General features: G+C 34.9%; 1 protein-coding gene across 16 annotated transcripts in view; it reads left to right on the top strand.

The window, feature by feature from the left end:
- The window catches only part of DMD (dystrophin), a 1,059,271-nt gene that overhangs the window by 790,498 nt on the left and 253,816 nt on the right, over positions 1-14,957 (top strand). For all 16 annotated transcript variants that reach the window (XM_064646827.1, XM_064646828.1, XM_064646820.1 and 13 more), the window contains 2 exons: positions 289-500; positions 7,330-7,484. In XM_064646827.1, coding sequence (XP_064502897.1) covers positions 289-500; positions 7,330-7,484 — 367 coding nt within the window. The remainder of the gene's footprint in view (positions 1-288; positions 501-7,329; positions 7,485-14,957) is intronic.

The raw sequence follows: 14,957 nt of genomic DNA, 5'->3' as shown, positions 1-14,957 counted from the left end.
CTGTTTCGTAATGCTTTTTGCGGCATAAACCTGTCACTTCTGGCTGCACATGCATTGAAACACATGCTGTGTACCATAGTGTCATACTGTGTGACCCAGAACAGTTTATCTGTTCTTTTTGGTTAAGCTAAACTTAGATGCAATTGCAGCTTAAAAGTACAGGAGCTCTCCAATATGGTGAGTTATGGAAAGAATTGAATGTTATTTTTAACTCCCTTTAGGGGAAAAAAGAAAAAAAAAAAGCTTTTAAGTGATTCAGCTTTTGTTTTTTATTTTGTGTTTCACCAGTTGAAAAGATACAGAGCCAGTGGGATGAAGTGCATGGATACCTTCAAGGCCGGAGACAGCAGCTTCATGAGATGTTAAAGGATTCAACACAGTGGCTAGAAGCTAAGCAAGAAGCTGAGCAGGTTCTTGAACAAGCAAAAACTAAGCTTGAGTCGTGGAAAGAAATTTCCTACACCGTGGAAGCTCTGAAAAAGCAGAACACTGAGCTTAAGGTCACTACTGACTATTAAAATATTTCCATTTGAGTTAATTAGATCATTAAAGAAAATGTCCTCTAACTCTTGTCCTCTAACCATGGACAGTGCACATTGAGAAAAATCTTCCACAAGAAATTAGAAAGAAATTAATTTACAAAGTCTAAAATATGTGTCACATAATCCTTGAACATGAAATTGGTCTTATCAGTCATAACAAATAGCTGGCTAATCTTTCAGAACGAATACCTACCTCTTCAACACAAGTATTTCTTGTCTCGTCTGTTCAACAGCCCCAGCTGCACTGGTGCTGCAGACTGGGAAATCCTGTAGTATTGGTATGGCTGTCTGCACTCTTAATGGAGCTGTAAAGGTTGTCTGGAAGTAGTTCAGAAAAAGGGGGAAAAAAACCCCCAACTGTAACAAACTATATGGAGATATTTTGAAAATCAAGCATTTTATATTTGCCACAGGATAATCTCCCTGGGCTCAGCCTTGGCAGGGTTATTAACTGAAAAAAACCTGAATTGGCTGCTCTTGTGATTTTAGCACACATGTTGCCACATTCTAGGTGCTAAAACATGTGCCTCAGTTAACTTATATAGCTGAGCTATACCTCAAGTAGCAATGCAAATATTCTCTTTTGCATAAGTTTTTAAGTTTCTTGTACTGGAAACAGTCATACTTTGGTGACATTCTCCATGAATAAATTTTGAGAACAGCTGTTTAAGATTAATATCTCATTTTCTAGTTGGGGAAAACCAAGATTGAAACCAACCAATCGATCAGCCTTTAAAGTGAGTCCCAGCTCCATGGGAGAATAGTTACACAACTATTTTCTGATATGTTCTCCTCTCCTGCACATCAGATTTTTGTGGGTTTTCCCTAACTCTTGCTACTGAACTACTTGGTTAAAGTTTGTGGACTTAAAACAGTCTTATTTACACAGCTGAATAATAATGAACTGCTGTGAATAGTGGGGTGAGGTCCTCATCAACTAATTTTGCTCCTGGAGAAAGTATATGTATAACTTCATGATTGGTCTTCATCAGTTAGTTATTACCTTCCTGATAGAAGTAGATACAAAATCTATTGGGTTTTTTGCCCCTTTTCTTTTTCTTGCCCATAAGAAGCGTAAAACTATTCATCAACCCATTCTTTTAGGGCTGAGATGTGGTTAAGATTTCTCATTTAAGATTGTACCATAAGGGTCATTTCTTGGGAAGGGTGGATTATGGTAAACAAGGGCAATCACTCACTAATGTATTGGAAAGAGTTATAGATCATGTACACTGCTGTCATTCAGCATAGAGGACTCCCATTTATCACTGTCTTCCCGCAGAGATAGAGTCCTGGCCTCTGCCCAGTGTTTGTTTAAAAAAAAAAAAAAAGAAAAGCTTCAACAAAGTCAATGTCCCAGTTCTGCAAAGACTCAATTAACAAAAAAACAGTTCCGTACAGACACAGTGTTCTGTCATTGTGTTGAATGTCTTATGTCTCAAACACAAATTACCTAACTAGGAAAATAATTGAAAATATTGCTTTAGAAATGGATTTTATGTCCACTTTTTTACAAGAATATATGAAGTTTAAATGAGTTCCCTCTAAGAGTGTATGCTTTTTGAAAAAATTATGGGTTATTTGGGATCAGCATTATTCAAGGAGAGAAATAAGAACATCCTGTTTTTCTCCTCCATCCTCAAAGTCATAGAGAAAGAATACTAGTATCCTCATTCAAGGAATGTGTCTCTATGTATAATAGTTTCTGAATGGAGACCTGCAGATTCTTTTCCCTCTTTCTTCGAAAGCACTTGGGCTATCTGTATCCTCAGCCATTCCTATCACAGTCATATCACATTGCATTCAATGTGGTATGTTGTGTCAAGTTACAGATATTAATCTATAATTATAATTTCAGTGTCACAGCTAGTCCATCTTAAATTGTGCCCTCATGATGATTTGAACATCAACAGGCTCTACTCTTCCAGAGTTGTTTACTTTCATTTATTTTTTATGCCTAGCCTTTCTCCCCCAAGTCTAGAAGAAAGTCTGTCTTAGTGAATTGGGTGTATGTAGAGTAGGGGGGTTTCTTTCTTTTTTTTCTTTCTCTTTTTTGTGTTTCTTTTGTGCCAGCCTTCCTAGAGGAATTACCTTTGTCTGCCAGTAACTCCTATTGTGTCAAATCCCTCATGAGAACTTCTCAAATGTGACAGCATCAGCTGTTGTGTTCATGCTTGAGATAAGGAGTCACGAATTCTAAGGAAAAAGGAAATTTTTTTTTAATTCAGCAGCTTTATGTTTCTTCTGGATAGCATTATCTAAATTGAAGGACCTAGAAATACATTAAGTTATCAAAATAAATTCTTTCCAGGCTTCTGTGCCAAGCACATCTAGTTTGATGTTGTCCCCCAAAGATGTAGGGTAAGTATGCTGTCTTCTGGCTTGCTGTTACACTGATGAGAAGGAAGCTGTCGTTTCTATTCCTTTGTGTTGAGGGAAAAGAGAGAGGTTAGTGTGAGACAAATAAATTCTTCAGACATATTAATTTTGTCAGCTTTGTATCTCAACACAACTTGGTGTGAGAAAGTAGTCACCAAGTGTTCTTCTGATTTGCTTGTTAAACATTACAGATCTGCCTAAAGACAGTTGGGTCAATGTGTAAGTTCCCCTCTACTCCATGGAAACTTTTAATTAGTGCTTGTGGTAGTGCATTTGTGTTCGGGCATCCTTATACATGAGTGAATGCTAAACTCAGCAATACCAGTCTTTTGATTATTTAACTTTTTACAATACCAGTATAAACCAAAAACCTATAACTGGCTTGTATTTGACCAGTGATGTTTTTAACAGAATATGACAGTTTTGTTTCTGACATATAAAAGAGAAGTAATGAGGTAATATAGCTAATAATTAAAAATATTTTTAATTTGAATCAGAAATTAGTTCAGAGCCAATTTGCTGAGGATTGAAGCTTTTTTTTTTTAGTTTGATATTTGAGAACTAAATTAGTTTAGATGTAGAGAATCATAATATGGCAATATGACCAATGAGAGTCTTTACCATTAAGCCCTCTTTGTTATTGTTCATTAGGTGATGACTGCAGATGGTTAACTCAGCAGGCTGAAGGTTATAGGTGTATAAATAGTACACAATCACACCTCATCTCCCTCAGTCACCAAGTCATCAGAACATAAGCTAGTCTAAAACTAGTCTTTTCTTAATAGGATAGTGAGCTTCTGTTTAAAAGAGAAAAAAAAAGTCAAAAAACCCCACCAAAACCCCAAGTCAAACAAAACTGCTATGACTGCCCGTTCACTCCTTGGCTCCTTGTTTTTGTAAGAGGAGCTAGTGGGGAGTCTCTTCTCCCTCTGTGACAGTTTAGCTGGGATGGCCAAAGTGAAGAGGAGGAAGGATGGAGACCATGTTTTATTCCTTTCCTTCATTGACCATTTATTACTCATTCATCTAGATAGGAAGTTATATAGCATCTTGATTACATCCCCTGCTCTGTTGGGACTCAAGAGGCCAGGCAGCTTTCCACTGGCATAGCCTGGAGAGTGAACTTTATGCCCTGAATTTGTGAATAAGACTGAGGCTGTCCTGCTTGCCTTTGTCAGCTTCTTGCAGGGGAATAACTTACTAGGTACTTTTTTGTCACTCCCCAGGTACTATATAGGATGAAGTACAGTCTCAGCATTTTGTGGATTTTTGTTATTCCAGGGCTGACAATGTACTGATTTGATTTTAGTAAAACAATTAACAATTAAGTTAATGTTCCTGAAAATGATGCAGACGCTGAAATAGAATTCCTTGCTTTAAAAAAAATTCTTTAATTATATAAATAAAACATACTAGATATACAGAAAAAAGAAAGAAAGCCTGATTTTCCAGATTTGTGATACATACACGGAACTGGATGATGCTGTACATACAAATTGCTATATTTGAACTACTATGCATCATTGATTTTGTTCCACTGGGCAATCCTGGGATAGAAGAAAACCCAGCTCTAAATTCATTACTTGTTTTTAATCAAGGATCCCTAATTACACAGACTTTCTTCCTATTAACATCAACTAGTGTCTTCTAATTAAAAATTATAAATAAATTTATACCTAAGCAACATGATAAATGCACGGCTGTAATTCTTTAAGCCTTTTAATACACTCAGCAAATTCCAGTGATAACACAGACAAAACAAAGAGAATGCTTTAAAAATGTCAAAAAGAAATTAAGGTAATGAGGCATTTTTCTTTAAAGAAAAAAACAAATTTGTTCCTAAGTAGCTAAAAGGTAAATGAGGCCTAAAAATATAAAAGAGAAAAGACAAAAAAAAAAAATACCCTGAAGTTAATTCTGAAATATACATTATAGTCATGTAAGATGGCAGTTAGTGGCCTTCTGGTCGGACAGACAGGTAAAACACATACCACAACACTTTGTTCTCAGTGTCTGCACAGAGTGAAGTTGAAGCATGCACTCCTCAAAGCTGTTGAAAAATTACATACCAATTTCCAGTAAAATAGATAATACAAATTGTTTCCATCAGCAAGCCTCTCTGTGTTCATCATTTGTTTCCTGAGTGATGACCTCGTGTTGTAGTGTCAGGAAGTTAATGGATTAATGTTGAAGTTAATGGTGAGAACAACATATTTGGAAATAAACTTGTAATGGATATTTCCTTTTTTATTATTATAAAACATGATTTCAAAGCTTTTATGAGGTCGTTTATGTTCACATGGGACTGGGCAAAAGAACTTTTTTTCAAAGTAAAGTTTACAGACCATTAATTTACAATCCAGGCAAAATATTATGGTAACTTTGCTAGGTAAAGCAGTGAACAGTTAATCTGCTGTGATTCTTTGGCTGGAACAAAACTAGCTGCATGCCTGTGTAATTTTGAACAAAGAGAAAGGTAGAGTATAAAGATGGATAGACCTAGATGTGGAATAGATGCTTGTTATAAAAGATTTACAAAAGTGAAATGATAATTACTGTAGAATTTATTTAAATTTTGTGTTATATATATTATTATGTTTGTATAAATATTAACATTTATGTATTTATCGTACATAATTCTGGCAGGAAAGAGCTCAGTTGAGAGCCTATTTCCAAAACAACCACCTGCCTGTATCTTTGTCAAAGAAATAGTAGTGGTTTTCCACAAAATCATCACGTCCCCTAATTACATCTCCTTACTTAACAGAGGAGAATGACTTAAAAAAATTGTTTAGGCAGCTTCATCATAAGTGAGCTTAACTGCAGCATGTTCAGATGGTTTGGGGGATTAGGGGTTAGTAGCCTCCTCCTGATGTTTGATCATTAGAAATAGAATCCCTTGTTCAAAACAGCCAAGTTGCTGTCTTAGTACCTGAGGGTGCACAGTAGCTGAGTGATCTGCCCTCTCAGGAAGGAATAACACAGGAAAGACAGAAAATACATGTTTTCAGTTTTAAAATATGGAGAGGACCTAGGGATGTTGAAGTAGCTTTTTAAAAGGTAAGAGTTGGGGGGAAAAATTAAAACTCTCCAAAACTCCATCTGAACTCTCTTCAGAGATTGAGTACATTTTTGTCCCAATCTTAATCAAAATCATTTACAGACCTTCTGAGAGTAAAACATAAATGCATAAAATATTCAAAATTTATTTAGTTTTACTTAGTATTTAGCCTCTTTCATCAGGGATTACATATGTAAATTCAGATTTCTGTGGAGAATTCCTTATCTGAGTCAAAACAAGATTTCCAGAGGAATACTGCTTTGGGAGAATAAGAAAAAAGCTATTTCTTCTTACTGGCATTTCCTGATTTGTGTATTAAAGCACAACAATAAAGACAGTAAAATCTTACTGTTTGGGTTTTTTTGCTGATAGCTTCAAATGGTTACACACAACTTACTATTTCTATTTGCAAATACAAACTTTTTTCCACTTGCATTGTCCATTTTATTGGCTAGTTGAAGTCTGCCTAGTACAAAAGTATAAGTAGACAATCAATTATCTTTGCTCTTTCATTTTGTTGTTACACATTATGAATTAAATATGCAGCTTCAGTGTATTTATATGGAAATTTGCTCTGAGAAAGAGAGTAACAGGAAAGATGCATGGGAGCTGGCTCCTGGTTGAATGAGTTTCTGGATTTCCTGGCCTGCTTCTGGAATGAGGCAAGTGGCATAGGTGGAGAGAACAAAAAGGAGAGGAAAGGGGGAAACAAAGAATGACCAAGATTTAAAAAGCTTCCTTAATATTAAAAAGTGTAAATTAGCATTATGAAGATATTGATGGGTTTGTCAGTAGTATTTTGCTGTGTTGCAGATTTAGTGCTGTTCCAGTAGATGGCACTAATTACATAAACAATTTATTAAAATGAACTAAATTATAAAATATAACCTGAAAGCACAGGTTTTAATTGTCCAAATCTCACTGTCATTTCACAGCATTATTTCACTATATTTTCCATCTCAGTATAATTCAACATCACAAACTATCATAGTTTTCATAATGCATAATACTGCATCCATCATCTTTTTGTGTCTCAGGAAAGAATAATCAACATTGTAGTTAGTGTTTATCAGTTTGGGCTGTCATGTCTTATCCAGCATTTAGGAATTTTTTGCTTAGCCCTCTCAGAGTTTAGAAGCAGTCCTGTGGTCTTATGACTAAACGAATTTAAAACATTTAAAAAAATTGGCCTTCATTACCAGTAAATCTGAGTAAGTCCTTTTTCTTTTTCTTCTTTCTTTTTATTGATGGTGTAAGTTGTTCATCTCCTTTTCTAATAATCATACAATGTACGTGATCATTTTATGTTGCTCCGAGGTTTATTCTTTCTTTCTCTTTTTACTTCAGCAATTTGCAAAAGAAATACGACAATGGCAAATAAATGTAGATGTAGCAAATGACATGGCACTTAAACTGCTCCGCGATTATTCGGCAGATGACACCAGAAAAGTACAACTGATGACAGACAACATTAATGCGACGTGGGCTGCCATTAGTAAAAGGTAGGATATGAATTCTGCTATTAGATTTGTTGTTAAACTTCATTAACATTCATTGCCCAGCTTTAGTTGGAGATTATAGGCCATATAACTTTTGCAAATGACATGACTAAAGTGAGAAAGGATCATGACTCTTCTGTAGAATTTTTTGGAAATACGTCTTTGGAATGCCATTTAATTCTCTCAAATAAAGTTTTGCTTCCTGCCAATTTTCCTCTGCTGTAAACAGTTGCCAACTGACTTCAAGTGATAGGTATTTAAAATATTTAAAATTAAGTACTTCATGTGTCTGTGTACTATCTCCACATCACAATCACAATAGTGATTTTTACTCATAAACTAAATCTGAAAATGACAGACATCCTATTGAAGCAGGTTCAAAGTAGAAGTGTTACCCTGTACCTTTGAAGCAAATCTCTAGTCAAGAAAGTTTCTGTTAAATCCTTGACCACATTCTTTATTACATTTCACAGTCTTTCAGTGTTTGGTTCAGATACCAATTCCTTTCTAAAATCAATTTTTTTGCAGCTTGTCTCCAAATTGTGAATCATCCAATACACAACCTATAAAATTAGAACATATTGCAATAAAAATTACTTTCTTTATAGTGGTAAAAGAATTTTAAATCATTGCACATTAGATGAGATGTGTAAATATTATATGAAAGTTGTTTCAATCTATTTCTTGGATTAAGGTTTGCAGCTTATAACTGTAAATAGAAATGAATTAGATCTTAACATGTTTTTAATTAAAGTGTATTAACAAGGCCAGAAAAGTCAGTTTAGCTAAATATACAGTAAATTCAGTAGATCTTCTTGCATAACAACAGTTACTTAAATCGCTGATGACTACAGAAATTTATTACCACTTTTTCTCTAATTTGATATTCGTATGAATGAGGCACTTTACAGGCATTTTTTCTGAGGCAGACTTACCACTGACTTAAGACACTCTTCAAATGAGAGAAGGGATACTACTGATGTCCACTAAAAGAAAGGCACACAATAATTTAAAAAAAAATTTATTTTTAACAAGAGCAATAACTAAACTGAGAATTTTGTATAAACAGTCAGTTAATATCTGCTTGCATTTCTCCTGTTATAATAGTAACCATTTTAGCCTTATTAGTAGTAGCCATACTTTTAATAAAAAGCATTTTGCTCTCTGTGGTCTGAGAAGCAGTTTGAGGGGAACATCTGTTTCTGTACAAAAAAGGCTCAAAGGGTTAGAGGGGAGAACCAAAGGAAAGTGGTTTTGTGTGTATTTAGAACTACAACCCCTGCTTGATGAGAAGTCCAGGATATGTCTGTAACTGCTGTGGATGTTCAGGTAGTAATTGTAAGTATGAGAGAATCTTCAAACCTGTTAATGCTTCAGGCAAAGCCCAGGTATGTTTAATGTTGCCCAAATGTGAGAATTGCCATTCTTGCATGTGCTAAGCCAATACTAGGCTAAGAGAGAGTACAGAATCTTAAACATGCATTCCTTGCAAGCTTCTACAAAATACAGAGACATGGTATCAAGTTGTGCCAGGGGAGGTTTAGGTTAGATATTAGAAAGAATTTCTTTACAGAGAGGGTGGTCAGGCATTAGAATGGGCTGCCCAGGGAAGTGGTGGATTCTCTGTCCCTGGAGATTTTTAAAAAGAGACTGGATGTGGCACTTAGTGCCATGGTCTAGTAACCACAGCGGTAGTGGATCAAGGGTTGGACTTGATGATCTCGAAGGTCGCTTCCAACCCAGCTGATTCTATGATTCTATCAGAAGTTGGATGTTAGAGGAATTACTGCAGTAAATGTTTTCCGTCTTAGAAGAGAGCTGTGTAGGTGACTGAGTCGACATTTCACTTTAAGAATTACAGAAGAGGATAGGAGTAAGCTTGAGCAGGTAACTTTGAAACTAGAGTTTCTTATTTTTTGATTGTATGATGTTACTACTTTTCTAATGTATTTTTAATTCATTTTTTTTGTATATAATTTTTGTAAGACTTCTCATGATTTGGTAACTTGAAAAAGAAGCATGCTGCAAACAGTAGTTGATAATCTTCTCTAAGGGCTGGATCACATTTCTGTCTGTCTTTCGTGAGACTGATAAATGTGGACATAGTAAGGCATTAAGTCAGCACAAGACTTTTATTGAAAAATTTTCTCCACGTGTAGATCTTTCAGGTTTCTTTGAAGCAGTAGCCAGGCCTTTTGCTCATACAGTGGCTCCTGAGTGAGGTCTTGAAAGAGAATCATAGATTCCTGGAGGGATTGAAAAGCTGTGTAGATGTGAGACTTAGGGCCATTTAGAGGTGGTTTAGAGGTGAGTTTGAGAGCGCTGGGTTACTGATTGGACTCAATTATCTCAGATTCTTTTGTTAAACAGCCCTGTGGAAAGAGATAATGGAGTCCATGGTACTTTGGATAACTTAAAATACCAATTTGTTCTGGTTTCTGGGGATGTTTTTCAGTTTGGTTTTCTAGACCGCCTTCTATGCTTCAGCTTTCAGGTTATTGCATAGAGAAAAAAAAAAGTGTTTTTATGGTTTGGGGGATCTTTTGAACTGTAAGAGAATATTTACAGAGTAGAAAGTAATTCTACTGACACGTGAATTGTTTAGTCACAGTCTCCAAGAAAGACTAGTTTTCCACTGAGATACGTATGAAATAATTTCAGATATATCCGTGTATGTTACTTTCATTTAGACCATGAATATTGCTCTAATGACTTGGTGACTTCACAGTGATTTAGAAATACATTTCAAATAATATTCTTTACCATTTTTCCAGTATTTTAGAAGCAGTTTTATCACTGTTTATGCATGTCTTAAGTGCCAAGAGGAAATACTCAGCTAATGATTTTGCTTTCTTCTCTCTATATTGATAATTTGAATGGCCTATTTAATTTGAGAATATTTTCTTTTAAAAAGAAAAACTTGCTGACATTGTTTTGAACTGGTTTTCCTTTAATCTGTCAGAATTGTTTGTCAGTGTAATATCAGAATTGTATGTCAGTGTAAGAAAATTTGAAACTTCCTTTTCCATGAACCAAGTTATTAAAACAACAGGCAGGCAAGCAACAGTAAATTTCCATTTTGCCTGTTGGTAGTAGTTGCCAAAGCAAGTACTCAGTCATTAAGGCAACATCTGCTACCTTGTGTTTTGTTTTGCTTAAGTAGATTTGCAGCTGATTGCTGTGTGTTTACCCTTTGCCTTACTATTGTGTTTTATAACATTGAACTATAATGATTAGCATTCTCTAGCTCCTTTAATAGCCAAGTTGGTAAATGCTTGATGGTTGCTTCACCTTTTTTCACTTGCCACTTTTTAATTTTTACCTTTGTTGTTGATATTGCGAGGATACAGTAAAAAAGCATATGAACTAATCAGGTGGGCAAAAGCCTGAGTGACTTCTAAAGAGGCATCTTCCTCTTGTCTTTAGAAGCATTGACTTTCCAAGAAATAACTATATTATTTAAGCTTAGGCAGTTAAAGAGAAAGTGCTTGCATTAACAAAAATAAATCTAACAGAAGAACTGAAGAGTTCTCAGGAGGGAAAAAAAAGGCTATGATGGAAGCAACCACTAGAAATTTACTGTATTAAAAATGTTTTTTATGGTAGCATTATGATACTACTTCCTTTTGTGGGCACTCATATTTTATGTGAATTATCATATAAAAACATAAACAGTTTCTTAAATTTTCCTTTCCTGGGAGCCCAGAAAAAGTGTTAAATATCACTGGCTAAATACTAAGCCAGAAAGGGACTTAGATCTTTCTTACATGGAGTATATATTGTGACAATAATTGCATAACTTATTCTGAGAACTGCTTAATATTCCAACCCACCCATGTCTAATAGACATCTTGAAATTTTTGCATCACCCGCCAGTTCCTGTGATCAAGTTCAATGGAGCTCAGGCCACACAGTAGGTGTTGAGAGTTTTCACTGCTCAAGATGCTTTCTTTTGGCTCCTGAGACAAGACAGAGGACACATATCAATCAAAACATAAAAAGTGACTTCCTTTTCTACATTAAAGGATATGGACAGTGAAGAATCAATATATAATTACTTTTATGTTGTTACTAGTTTAAGTTGTACGGAGTTTGACAGGGAGTGGCAGGAGGTAGAGAGAGGTAGCTGTGTTATAAACCTCTTTGAAAGACCTGAGATACCAACTCCCATATTTTATTATGAATGTTGTTGATTCTCCAGTGCATCAGTTTTATAAGCACCTTGATTTTGCATGTCAGCTAGACAGTATGAAATGCAAATGACCAAACAAATTAAGGACACAAAAAGTACAAAAGTATGATGCATATGTTTCCTATGTAAATGCATAATATAACAGTAATTATAAGTGTGAAAAAGGTCATAACCTAGATTTGGTCTTTGAGCAACAAAGTATTCCTTATCAGTGGTTGCTTGCTATAAAAATACAATTTTTAAAATGTAAACTTTATCTGTACATGAAGTTTGTAGATATAATTTTATTAACTGCACAGAAAGAGCTTGATCATTCTGCTGGAGACAGATTTTCTTAATACTCTGTAACTGTCCTAATAGTGCTTTACTTTATGTTGCTTGTGGTAGTAGTCACATTTGCTTTACAGTTGAATTACATTCTAGGTGAGAAGAACTGCATTTACACGTCAGCAACAGCCAGAAGTGTGAAGTGTGTTGAGTTATACTGAAGATTCATAGTTGGTTTCAGTATCTAGACTGTATGTAGGAACCATCTCACAAGAGCTTGTTTATTCATTAGGCTTGGAATGCTCAGGTCAAGCAGCAAAGGATTCACATTCTCAAGCAAAGGCATCCTTTTCCTTTCCATTCTTCAGTTGTTTAGAAGCTTGGTTGTCATTCCTACAATCACTATAGATCCATGAGTATGAACAGTTATTAAAATTTTTTGTGCAGGCACACTTTCGTTGAGCACAGTGAAACAACTAAATTGAAAATGTGAGTGGCCATGGGAACCTTGTTTACATGGGAAGTTTGTTTACACGTCTGTGCCTGCAGTCCTTGTCCTGGCTGTAGAGCTGCCTTTGTGTGGGTGTGAGTAAGAAATCCGTGCAAATGTATGACTTCAGATGAACATGACAAATGTCATTTTCTGATGTAAATTTGTTTTCTCCTAGAAAATAGTATGATAATTTGCATTTTTATCATCATGTTGTGGTGATTTATTGGTTTTTTGAAATAATTTTGCCAGGCTCAAGAAAGCAAGCGTGTATAGAGAGACTGCTTCTTTACAACCAATATGTCACCAGTTTAGTAATGGATACTAATTTAAAATTGCAAAGACTGCTAGAAAACTTTGTAATTGTAGGGTAATTCTTTTGTTTTGTGAGAGATGCTGATAATACATTTATCTTTGTTGTCCTTCCTATTTAAAAAAGTAAATTTTCAGTCTAGATGATTGTCAGATGCTGTCTTTGAGAACTGGACTTGGTTTTAATTCTTTAAAGACTTAAACACTTTTACTTAATCACTAAAACTATTTACATCAATGAAAGTGAGTCTCTACAGTCTCAGGTATCATAGCTGAGACTACATCAAGGACCAAATAACTTTAAACATCAGCACGTTTTTTTCTGAAGGACTAATGTATCTCTATTGACTATTGTTTTGAACAGAAGAGACAAAGTTTTCAAAAAAGAGCATTTAATCTGGAAGATTTCTGGAAAGTCTGAATTTTATATGGGATTCTCATGTCTTTCTTGTTAGACAAAAGGGCACAAGAACCTTTTAATTTTCATGAAACTAATTTGTCAGTACAGTACTTCGTAATTCTCAGAAACTGCTCTCTAGCAGTTAGTAATATTAGCAAACTCTAAAGAAAAATTCTTTATTAGCAGCTTGTGATGCAAAAATGTTAAACCTTTTGTGTTTAAAATTGCAGATATTTTTAAAGGTACCTAAAAGTTGTTTTCAGATAAAGGATTAAAGTATTTTTTGTTTTCTTTGTTCTATTCTGTTACCTTTATTTTAAATAAAATAGTGCACCCTCAAAAAAGGACTATAAGAAGGGAGGGAATGACAAGGTTTCAGTGCTCTGAGTTTAATTTGATATATTTTTCTGTTTATGTTTTACTTGCATCATCCCTTATTAATATATCCATTTTTAAAAGTATACATAAAAAGCCATTTGGTGCACAGGGGTTATTTTATGATGATAGATAAAAAGAGGTTACCTATTTGAAAGACATTTTACTAACTGCCTACACTCGCAAACAACTATTTAGGTACAAAATATAATCTCAAATTTATCAGCAATGACATCAGTTTACATTGCCTTGCAATTTTTTCTTCCTAATGTCCCAAAGAATGATGAAATTTCATCCACATATAGGAAAAAAATTATAAAAAGATGTAAATAAAACCACCAGTGAAGCTCCTGTAATCAGGAGATCTGGAAAGTCATCTTACCTGCTTATATTCTAGTTTTATCTTAATTCTCCACTCAACTGACCATACTTCTACAGTACTGACATAACTATGTGGATCCAAGATGAGAATTTAATTGATGGTAGCAAGTGTTTGTGGTTTACTTTGTGAGAGGATAGTCTTGAATATCTGATACTTTCAAAATGCTGGTAGGAAGCCCTGAAAAAGCAACCTTACCCAGAATACTCTCTGATTCATCATTTCCATTTTTGTGAACAAATTCCTGTGATTTTTGAGAAGCTCTTTTAGGACTGAAAACAAAGGAAAGAGTTCTTGAGTTATTTCAGGAGAGGGTAATGGCAGTAATACAGTACTTGATGAAAAGGATCTATGGATCCTTGTGACTTCAAGGACATGTTGTTAACACCAGTCTGGACAACCTAAATTTTCTCATATCACTTGAATATAAATATATACGTAGTCTAGTACCTTTATCACTTCCAGAAAGGTGATAGATCATGTGTAGGTCTGCTAAGTCTTCCCACAGACAGACAGAAATGACCTCAAAGAGAAGAGTGTTGTTGTTTTTAAATTCATTGTTCAACTTGTCTGTCCCACAGAGAATTTACTCAGGTCTCTAGGCACCATTAATTCAACTCATGGAGAGTTTGGTGGTTTGGGGTTTTAAATGTCATCTAATCTTAAAGATTTAATTATAGACAATTAAAAAAGAGGATAGGGGTAGCATTTTGCAAAGAGACCTTCCAATACTGAGAGCATGTTAGCAATAAAAACTAAGCAGGAAAAGTGAAAGTAGAATGTTTAGAAGCACATTCCTTACTACTCAGACAGTTGCTATTTCCATTATTTTTTTCTCTTGGTTTATATTTTGCTCTTGGCTAAGAATCCTACTGCTTTTTTAATATTTGCTGTGTGTTTAATGCTGTTTATTTGTTTCTGGAGAAAATGAGAACAGTACTCATGTTGTAGTGAAATCCAACTGGACAAAATCACTAAATAGTTTATGGCACAGAGTTCTAAAGGGAGAGCAGTTTTGTGAACAAACTTGGAATCATAACCGGAGCTTAATGTGGGCATTT

This window comes from Pseudopipra pipra, chromosome 2 (assembly GCF_036250125.1).
Source record: "Pseudopipra pipra isolate bDixPip1 chromosome 2, bDixPip1.hap1, whole genome shotgun sequence".
Taxonomy (NCBI): domain Eukaryota; kingdom Metazoa; phylum Chordata; class Aves; order Passeriformes; family Pipridae; genus Pseudopipra; species Pseudopipra pipra.
Note: the sequence above shows the minus strand (reverse complement) of the source record. Positions and strands in the feature narration are given on the sequence as shown.